This window comes from Cinclus cinclus, chromosome Z (genome assembly GCF_963662255.1).
Source record: "Cinclus cinclus chromosome Z, bCinCin1.1, whole genome shotgun sequence".
Lineage (NCBI taxonomy): Eukaryota > Metazoa > Chordata > Aves > Passeriformes > Cinclidae > Cinclus > Cinclus cinclus.
Window position 1 is genome coordinate 58619199 of NC_085084.1, and position 10855 is coordinate 58630053.

Genomic DNA, 10855 nt, shown 5'->3' on the forward strand with positions numbered 1-10855 from the left:
GTGGACATTAAACTTGGAGGCATTCCTCATCAGAAGCAATTCCTAATGTTACTCAGACACACATAAGATATGCAGTGTAATCAGTACATGCAATCATGCAATAAATTTTTCAAACCATTACTTTTCTAGGGGAAAAGGGAAGTTGCCATTTGGCTAAAAATTATTTTAAAGAAATGCCCACTATTACATTCTATTTCCTTTTCATTCTACTTCTACAGAATAGGAAAAAAAGATGCTTCAGAAGCATTGGGAGAGCCTTTTGTTTTCTGCTTTCTGTGATTGTAGCAAGCTCTGCTTTACTCAGCTGAGCTTGGAAATGTCTGCAGAGCAAATACAAGAGACCTCAGCTTCCCTGATGACAAATTTTGCCTAATCTCAGTCGCAAGTTACAAGACAGGGAAGCAAAACCCAGACTTGGAAAAAGAGGTTACCCTTGATTGCAGCTGCTGGAGCTGGACATTTTAACCCCGGCTGAGAACTAATCAGCTCTCTATCTTCAGAATGTTATTTGCCCAGTATAAATGACATAAACCAAGATCATCATCTTAGTTTATTTTTCTAGAGTCCTTAGCATGCTACATTAACCTGACAATGCTTAATCTGGTGTTCATTTCACAATACACTTCATGCAATTCACAGCTGTAATTGGTTTTACACTGACATTACACATTTCAACCTAGCCATGGGAAAAGAATAACTCTTAATAATGTTTCTCTGAAAAGTGTCCAAGCTCAAACAGCACAGAAGCAGCTCATGTTAGTTGCATGTGTGTATTTCTTTCTTCTTCCTTTTCTTTCACTGAAAGGATGATCACTGGCATAAGATTATAAGGTCCTTGTTTTAGTCCATTCGCAATTGAATTATGTTTGCTTGATTTCTTATGTCCTGAGGAGCTCTCAATTATAAAACAGCATTCAAGTATTCTAGTTTAACATCCCCATTTTTCTGAGTTAAGGAACAAAGTAGACCTTGGGCTTCTGTTTCCATTATGAGTCTTCTAGAGTCCCATAACTGGTATCCATAAAGTCTTCCTTTGCAGCACACACTCAGCAATAAAGCCAGAGTATTGCTATTTGGCATTATCCAGTGAAGTGCAAGAAATTAAATAAGTTACGTCTTTATTGCTATAGTACACTATCAAGCAAAGACACTTATTAATACAATTGCAAGAGTTTTGTTGAGTCCCTCCTCCTAGGGGCCAGTTGTTCAGCTGCACTGTGAGTATCGCTTAGCTGTCACATGTCAAATGTCAGTCTAAGAAGATGAGTTGAGTATTCTTGAGTCTGAAGAATCAGACCTTTCCTCATATTCATCTTCTGTGTAAATTGGTTGCTTAGACACAATAGGACATCCATCATCAGGAATTGAGATCCTAGGATCTTCTGATGAGCGGGAAGGAAGCACAGGTGAGCTTCGGAAAACACTGGCTGAGTTGCTAGAGAAAGGACTGACATACTGGGACCGCAACTGGTACTGCTGCTGCAGTGTCATGGTGTTCCACAGGGTGACATCATTGGGCAGGAATGGGCTGGACTGGTTTCTTGCCAAAGTGTTCCTCAGCATCAGCGGGTAACGTGGTGGCTGAGGGAAAGGGTGCTGCAAAGGTACAGCTAGAGGATTTGGCACAACGTTACTGGAATCAGCAGAGAACCTCAGAGTGTCGGGAACCCTGAATGCCGAGCCCACGGACCACTTGGAAGAAGAAATAGGATAGGAACTCAGTGTGTGTTCAAAAATATGCCCGTTGGAAGGCAAAACAAGACCATCAGATTCAGCAGAAGTTCTCTCTCCACTGGCCACTGAAGACCGACTGGACAGGAGAACCTCTACAGCACTCACCAGGTCACCGCCACACCCCTTCAGGATCAGCTCTAGCACAGTTGGCTTCTGGTTAGGGAAAATCTTTTTCAAGACTTCAAGCGGGGGTCTGTTTGCTTTCAAACTGAACGGTAAAGAAACTGTCCCAGAAGGACCTTCTATCAGGAGATGGTTCTGCTCTGGGTGGTACTTGGGGCTGTCTGGACGGTTCTCTGTGCTCCCACCATTTTTCTGAACTGCAAAACCAACCTCATCCACTGAAACAATTTCAGGGCTTTCAGGGCTGAAGCAGCTTTTGGCTTTAGTCATGTCAGGGGAACTCCTTTGGTCTGTGTCTTTGTCACTGTAGGTCTCAGCATTGTCTGCTCCACTTGTATCACCCAACCGCTCCTCATTCACATCTGCAAAGAGAAGTCACAGAAGTTAACAGAAAACTGAGGCCAAAAGCTTTTACAGAGGTTTGACGATACTGCCTTCTTAATGTGAAGAGACCAGGATGGACTCTAAGGTGGAAAAAGTGGGGTTTTTTCAGAGATCCTGCAAAAATTAAGGTATCTTAACATACCATGGGAACAAAACTGCAAAAGGATAATGTGACCGACTCTAGACATACTCTGTCTCATTCTCCTATGCGTGACCAAACAAGCTGAGGTCACCTTTTTCGCTGCATCAAAAATGCTATATCCATCCTTGCTCACTGGTTACAAGGCAGCAACACACCACCCAAGTGCAAGCTTTCTCAGAGGAACTTCAGCACTTTCACATCGTAATTCCTCTCTAGTGCCACTTCACTGTCAGTGAACTGTAGAGGGCACTTAGAAGATGAAAATTCCCCTGCAGCTCAAACTGCATTGGTGGAAACACTCCGTTATGACTACAGGTTGAAGGTTTTTAAAGTCTTCAAATAAATAAAAGCATTCCAGTTCTGGCTCTGAAGAAATCAGTTCCTCCCACATCAAGGATTGCAGCTTTTTCTCTAAACCCTTAAGCATGTCTGTCTGACACCTTGTCCCATGCAAGTATTCTAGAAAAAGTCTGGTTTGGAGAAGACATCTGGAAGGCATTTTGTCCAACATCCTTTTCAAAGTGGGAGCAGCCTTCGACAAAAGGCAGGTTACTCATGTCCCTACTTAGCCTAGTTTTAAATAATTCCAAGGATGAGGACTCCACCATCTCTCTTAGCAATCGTTCCAGGTATCTTGCTTTCTGTGTGCTAAACTAAGAAGAATGAAAGCTGAGTATGGAGCTGAACAAGTTCATTGACTGTGCTGTCTCCAGATGGACACTCAAAACTCTTTGGTAATGCCTGACCAGAGTATGGAACCCTTTGAAATAAGACTGCTTGTCTGCAAGAAGGGAAGGATGCTTGTTCATGCAAAAGGGGGTCAATGTACTTGCTTGAGATTATTCATTGTTATTTCCCAAGAACACAGTTCCGCTGTGAACACTCCTCGTTGAGCACCATCATTACATTATTGGGAAGCATCAATGCATAGGGAGAGGGTCACTGTCCAAGATGCTGTGGCTACTTTAACTACACAGGGTAGTGCTTTTGAACACACAAATGGGAAGGCATGTCTACAGAAACCAATACAACTTGGTTTTACAAACCCCTGACAAACACTCCAACTAGACAAAGTAGCTGTAAGGAGTGACCAAAGGTTCCTATAATGTGCTGATGATCCCAGCTGCCCAACTGAGATGGAACCAGTTAGAGGTGTCCAAGCACCTGAGCCTCACTGCTCACCATCTCCTGCCCTTGCTGCAGGAACAGGCAGGGTATGTTCTCATCAGGTACTGGGCTAATTTAATATTTACAGATCAGCATAAAAAAGTACTATTAATGCAATTCACCCACTTGAGAGAAAGAAGTCAGTGTCTGAGCAAGCCTGAGCTGAGCAAGAAGCCATTATGCTCACCACAATGGGAGCTATAAATAGAGAGGAGATCCTGGCAGAGCACAGCCTGCCGTTGAGCATGGCAAAGGGAGGCTCTCCTCATGATGATGGCTGTACCTGGCAGAAACAGAGATGTGGGATGCTGCTAATTTGAATTTGAAAGATAAGTGTGTATCTGAGGAATACAGAAGCTCTTACAAAGACCTCACTTCTTTTAGCAGGAAAACACATTTTAGGAACTGGTTTTTACGCTGGTTATGCTGCCTGTCGAGTGCAAACAGAGAAGCAGTAACTCTTCATGTTCTATATTACAGAGAAGGCCACGTATGTTTCCTCTTTCTCGTATGCTTAGTGCATCAATCTTGCTTTAACAACCAAAGCAGGATGCAGGAATTGCTTGCCCATAGCACAGTGGCACATGCATCCTTTTGAGGAGGTGCTAAGACATTGGCATATCTCATCCATTACTGAGAAAACGTGAGACTCACTCTGCCTTTCCCTTCTAATCCCTTCGCTACGCATTTATTACAAATATTGGTGAATGGACTATTTATGCATTCCAGGCTTAGAGGGCAGTCTGAGGACATCCAACCTCCTTGTCGCTGTCTTGACAGAGTATAGTTAGAGAGGCTGTTTAAGGAACATCATAGCTCTTATTTCCAAAAAAATAGATTGCACTGTTGGTGACCAATATTACTAAATGGACTGAATGCAAGGAGAAAACATTTCCAAATTACCTCATGCTCACGTGTACAGTGTATCTTTATGGGATGAGAACAAGTACCACTGGGGAGAAAAACGTGTTTATTTTAGAAAACAAACAAACCTCATACCAGGTAAGGTATGTCTAATATATTCCCTGATTCTTACAAAATGTTATTTTCAAGATTTTCAGATTTGCTTAATTTTCTATGCCTTTGAAAATATCCTTATGAGGCTTGCCTAAAATATTTTCTTCAAATTCTGAAAACTTGCCCCAATGAATTTTGCATCTTTATCATCAGAAGACCGCACAGATGCCAGCTCTTAGCTTTTGCACAGGGTTAGTCTCCTCATTGAGCACAGGTCATAGAGACACGTCTCACTGGGCTGTTAACACTCGCAGGGACAGACCCGGAAAACGAGACGTCGGTGATTTTAAATCAGTATTAACACGTGGAGAATTACCCTCTGATGGCCACCACTGAGCATGGAGGCTGCTGTATTTTTTCCCCTCAGTCTTTTTGGGAGCATTTCTGGCTGCCGGTGTCGGGCAGCTCCACGCCCGGGCTGGGGCGGTGCGCGGTGTCCCCCAGGTGTCCCCCCGGTGTCCCCCCGGCCCCCGAGCCTGTGGCACGGCAGCTGGCCGCTCTCCTGACCGACCCTCGGGGCTTCCCTGTCTGTCAGGCTGTGTTTTGACCGCTTTGAACACCCCTTGCCCGCTACGCCGAGGGCTGGGGCAGGACGAGGTCTGCTCTGGGGACTGTCCCCAACCCTCCATGGGAACCGCCGTGACCGGGATTCCCGTTTGTTTAAAATTGTCACGAAATAGCCATGGTCAAATAAACAAAAAAAATTCGTGAAGATACATTGCAAATGTCCCTATGTGGCCACTGAATTGTAGGAATATTGCGGGCATGTGCTAATTGCAAACGTCTGTATTTTCAAGTACAAAAATAATTTCGTATTTAGAACGTACAACCTACTGCTCTTCACCTAAGCTTTTGTTTCTCTTTTCATATTCGTAAGTTTCACAGGAGGATGCTCTAGTCTTTAAGAAAGAAACCTCGTCCTCAGACATTTCTTAAGTTTGTAGGGGTTTGGGTTTTGTATTTTGTTCTGTGTGAGCTCTGAGATTTTTTTGCTGTATTTCTGATGGTGGTGTTTGATTGGTTTATTTTTTGGGGGGAGGGGGGTATTTGTTTTGTCTTTTTGTGGGTTATTGTTATTGTTTTTGCTTTTGTTTTTGGGAGGGTTGTTTCTTTGTGTGGCTCTGGGGTTGGGTTTGTTTTTTGTTTTCTGGGGGGAGGGAGTTGTTTTGTTTTGTGTGTGTGTGTGTGTGTGTGTGTGTGTATGCACGTTGGGGGTTTTTTCCCCCAACACTTGTATTTCTTAAATTGCCTGCATTTAAGTATCCAGTCTGTGATTCCTGGGAAAACTAAGAAAAATATTTTCCTACTGATATAAAAGATGGGGAATATTAACGAAATAACATGCATGCAGGGACAGATTCCAACCCAGATCAGAGATGCAGTGCAAATACAAATACACATGAAACAGAAGTGGAACGGAAAATGTGCATGCATTTACAGTAAAATACAAATTAATAAATAAAGCTGATACGAATTTGGCAGAATATTTGCCCCAATTCTTCTTGACTATACATTAATAATCCTGAGTAAAATGTCATAAATGGGGCAAATAAAAGTTAAATAAGTGAAAAGGAAAAGCTCTTCTCAAGTTAATAACTTGTCTGGAAAACTTGGTCTAATATTTTGGAACCAAATTTTCTTCTTCAATATTTTCACTGCTGACTCACTGCTAAAACAGCTTATTCTTTGGTTTTTAGGACATCTCTTGTGTGACACGGATTTTCTTGTATCTCAAAGTACCTGCAGTTTTCCTTATTTGTATTATTAGGAAAGACTGATACCAGAACTAGCATAACCACACAAAAAGCTAAGGCTATGTATTTGGTGGGAGTTTTTTTTTGTTTGCTGTGATTTTTTTTTGTTGGTGGGTTTGATTTTTTTACTTTTGCTGTCTGCTTGGAGGAGTGGGGTGTTTGTTAGTTTGATTTAGGTTTTGTTTTGTTTTTGGTTTTAATTACTGTAACTTCAGACTTTCTTCCCTATATTCGAAGAAATAAATACTCTGTAGACAGAGACTAATCACTGTTCTCAAATTAACACAGAGACAGCTGCACTGAGTTAAGAAGCTGGCTCTGAAAATATCACACAATGAATATAGCATTATATTGTTTGCAAATCTTGATTACTACTACGAGAAATGTAACACGAACTCATGTGGGCAAGGAAGTTCATGCGCACAGTATCAGGAGGGGGAATCATTCCAGGTTAGCAGAGGCAGAAAGAAGAGGAGTAGTTTCAGAACTTCCCAACCTAAATGGCTGATAATAGCAGGAATAAAAGCAAACTAATATGATTTTACCATGTATCAGGAAGTATTCCTTTCGGCAGTGAAAAAACTTTTCATGATAATAACGTCCTTGGGTAGGAAGGGGTTGTTTGTGCGTTTTAGAAACCAAGTGGGCAGCAGATTCATCCTCTGTTTTTAAGGCGATTTTAATACAATTTGTGGAAGGAAAGAAAAAACCCTGCCACTCAGAGCATGCAGGATATTTGGAAATAATCATTTAATCATATGGTTAAACAGTCTATGGTGGAAGGTGACAGGAGAAAGCTCTAAAGGAGAGCACTTTTCTCTTTGCTCTCATGTGTCCTTGTGTTCATAAAAAGCGGGGTAAAAAGCCCGTCTATGACATTTAGGGACTGCAGACCATGCGAGTGAGGTCTGTAGGACCAGAAGGGTTCCCCGGTGGTCCCGGGGTACCCCGGTCCCCCTAGCCCGGCCTCACCGCGGGCGGGGACGGGGGCAGGCACAGAACCGAGGGCCTTGATTTATAGAGATCCCCGTTATGTTTTGTTGTTTGTTTGTTTGCTTTTTTTCGCTCCGTAAAGCTATTATCAGAAAGTGCTGACGGGCTGGCAAGGAAGAATTTCTCATCAATACACTTTGATTGTATTTTGCAAACAAAATGCCTGTTGCTTGGTAACATTTCACTTGAGCCTGACCTTCTCTGAAAGTTATTGCTATCAGATTCGATTTACACTCTGCTCCCGTGATTACTGTAATCTTTTAAACCGGGAAGTTCATGCATCAGGGTGAAGGAAAGTTGAGCATGTAAGTTAATATCGTTCCTATCCGACAGATTTATATCGTGCTGGCGGATGGGAACCTTAATTTTCTCGAAGAAGCAAGACGGGCTTTTCCCCTTCTCTCTCTCCCTCCTCTGCCTCGCCCCCCGCCACCTCCAGGCAGGGAGGAGGCCCCGGCCAAGCGCAGCAGCGTGTGCGGAGAGCGGAGAGCGGAGAGCGGGAGGCTGCGACCAGTGGGAAATTTGGGGTGAGACACCCATGCTCGGGCCTGGGGAGAGGCCTGCGGAACTGGGCCGAGATGCGGGGGGACGGAGCTGCTGGAGGGCAGGCAGGCGGTGCCAAGGGCCGGAAAACGGGAAGCGTGTCCCAAACCACCGGCATCCTCGCCAGTGTCGGACTCAGCCTCGGGCCCGGTGTGTGTCTGCTCCGGGGCTGGAGGAGCAGAGCCCCATGCTGGGGCTCTGGTGCACTCCTCCGAGACCGGACTGGGTTGATAACGCACACGGACCGGCGGGAGGCGGCGGAAACTCAGGGTTCGCCATTGCCGTCCCGGGGCGCCGAGTAAAATTTTGTCACGGTTTGTCAGCAGAGTGCAAGGGGCTGACAGAGGCTTGCCTGCGCAACACCCCTGTCGTGAAAGACTGTCAGTTCCCGCTCAGACAATGGACGGAAGGCGACAGCGGTTCCAGAGTGTTAGCTTTACCTACAGAAAAGTGTATTACCGACCGGCCGCACTCACACGGTGCCAATTGCAGGCGCTGATTTGAGCGCCCCCGACCTGTCCCAAGCCGCCCCGGACGGGACCCGGAGGGACAGGCCTGCGCAGGAGGACTGGGTTGCCCCGCTCATTGCCTGCCACCACCCCGCTTTTCACAGTCGTCAATAGCTCCGCAGAAACCTTCCGGTTTGTGGCGCCGCTTTTGGTCCGAGGCTCTCTGCGCTGGTTTTTTCCTGGACGAGGTCTCGCAGACCGATGCCCGGGGTGCGGGAAGCCGGACAGTGACTCCAGCCCGGGAGCGGGACCAGGAGCGGCAGAAACACACGCTGCTCTGATCCACCCGGGATGCGGCCCGTTCCCGGCCGACCTGAGAACGGGCTCAGAAGCTGCACGTCGGGGGGCCGGGTGGCAACGGCCACGTTCGCCGGCCCCTTCTACTAGTCTCGGTGTACGCGATTCTGGCTGGGGAGCGGGCCGGTCACTGTGCGATTCCGTGCTTTTTAAGAGCGATGAAGTGCACCCGTCGGAATTCCTGTCCATTCCCTTCCCAAGCAGCCCGTCGGGAAAAAGGGAACGCCTTTGGCTTTACTCGTTCCTGCCCCATCCCCTAGAACTGACAGCCGGGATCCCAGCCCGCCCTTTCCCTCCTGCCCCGGTACCGCGGCGCCCGGCCCGGCCTCACCTGCCTTGGGGAGCGGCCCCGGGAGCGCGGGAGGCGGCTCGGTGGCCCAGCGAAGGGCGGCGGCGGCGGCCAGCTCGGCGGGGGTCCGCGGAGGCGCGGCGCAGGGCGACGGCCCCGGCGGCGGCGTGAGGGGCTCGGCGTTGCCCGGCGGCCCGGGGAGGGAGCGCAGGGAGTCCGGGAGGAGGCTTTCCAGGCTTTCGTTGGCCTGCTGCCGGCGGAGCGCCACCTGCGCGGCCATCACCCGCTGCCTCTCGATGATGAGGATGCACTTCTCGCAGGTGCAGTCCTTGAAGCGGCAATAGCGCTTGTGGCCCTTCAGCCAGGACAGCACGCCGTGGTTGCGGCACCGGGCGCACTTCGGCGTCCGCTGCAGCGGAGCCCGCGGCGGCTGCGACACCGGGCCGCCCATGTAGAGGTACGGGGAGCCATAGCCGTTCATGCCCGCGGGAGGAGCCCAGCCGGCTCCGGGGCGGAGGAGGCCTCAGCGAGGGCGGGCGGAGGCAGGGGCGATGGAGGAGAGGAGGCGGGCGGCTCTGCCCGCGGGCTCTGGGGGGGCGCGGCTCCGACCCCAGGCCGACGGGGAGAGACACCGCCCGCCGCGGTGGCACCGGCGGGCAGAGCGCTGCCGCCGGCCGGAGCGACACTGCCGCTGCCCGCGCCGCCCCGCTGAGCCCAGAGCCCCTCAGCCCGCCCCCCGCCCGCCCCCACAGCCACCCTCCTTCTCCGGCGCCGACAGGTGAATGGAGGGAGAGAAAGATAGAGGAAGAGAGGGAGGGAGGAAGGACGGGAGGGAGGGAGAGAGGGAAGTGGCGGGGGGGGAGTGCCTCTGCCCCGCCGTCGTGGCGGCGGCTATGCCCGTGCCGAAGGGGTTCGTGCCCTAGTCCCTCAGCGGACCAGGACCGCGGCTGTTGCCACCCACCCCCTGCCCCCTCACGGAGCATCCCCTGAAGGCACTCGGGGCTGAGAGACGAGCGGGGTCTGGGAGGTTTCTCCCCGCCTCGAAAGCCCACGGGACACTCGGTTCGGCGGCACGGTGTATGGCTGCTCCCGCCTGTGGCCCAACGCCGCGACGTAGCACTAAGGGGTCGAAATCAAAGTTTTGCAAGTGCAAAGAGATGTTCGGGGCAGGAGCTGTCCGGGATCGGGAGCTGCCCACAGCTGCGCGGAGTCGGGCTGCGGCCGTGTCCCCGCGGAATCGCGGCGCAAAGCTGGAGAGCCGCGGTAGCCACCTGCCCCCGTGGGGTCCGCTGCCTCTCCTGCATCCCGCGGCAAGACAGACACCTAAATGCAAACGAAGGCTGTAAGAAAAGAACGTGAAATTCACGGCAAGTCAGGCTGCTGGAAACCTAAATGATAATGTCAGATGCGGCGGACTTGTAGTGTTCTCCATTTCCGTATGGGGGGAGGTTTCTCACTGAAAAGCAGGTAATTCCCGTGTGGCAGCGAGAACCTTGAATCCAAATGTAATGTATTGGTAGAAGACAAACAAACAAACAAGCAAACAAACAAAAACTCGTATGTGTTTTGACTGGGGGGAAACAAATTTACTTCAAGAGTTCATCTGCCCGCGGCGTACCGTCCACAGACAGGCAGGGGCTGCTGCTTGGACCTGAACCTATTTCGTGGTTTCGAGATCTCCCCTGGTCTTCCCAGACATCTCTCCACCATAAACCGCTACACGAAATAAAGGTTTTATTAACGAAATCAGATTAAAAATTCGGGAAGTATTTCGCCGGAGAGAATAAAAGGCACAGTGTATGCTGCTAAAGTATTTGCGTGGTATTTCATTACTAGGGTCTTTCCTCATTACTTTTCTACTTCTAGAGGAAGAGTGATTCAGCGTGATATTTCTTCCCCGGGC

The 10855-nt window shown here is 48.9% G+C and overlaps 1 protein-coding gene across 1 annotated transcript; it reads right to left on the minus strand.

Moving 5' to 3' along the window:
* Positions 1-1254: 1254 nt before the first annotated feature.
* DMRT3 (doublesex and mab-3 related transcription factor 3) lies at positions 1255-9433 on the minus strand. The gene is made up of 2 exons (XM_062513111.1): positions 8995-9433; positions 1255-2219 (listed from the first exon to the last, which is right to left on the minus strand). Exons 1-2 carry the CDS (start codon positions 9431-9433, stop codon positions 1255-1257), a joined length of 1404 nt encoding a protein of 467 aa, XP_062369095.1.
* Positions 9434-10855: the final 1422 nt, after the last annotated feature.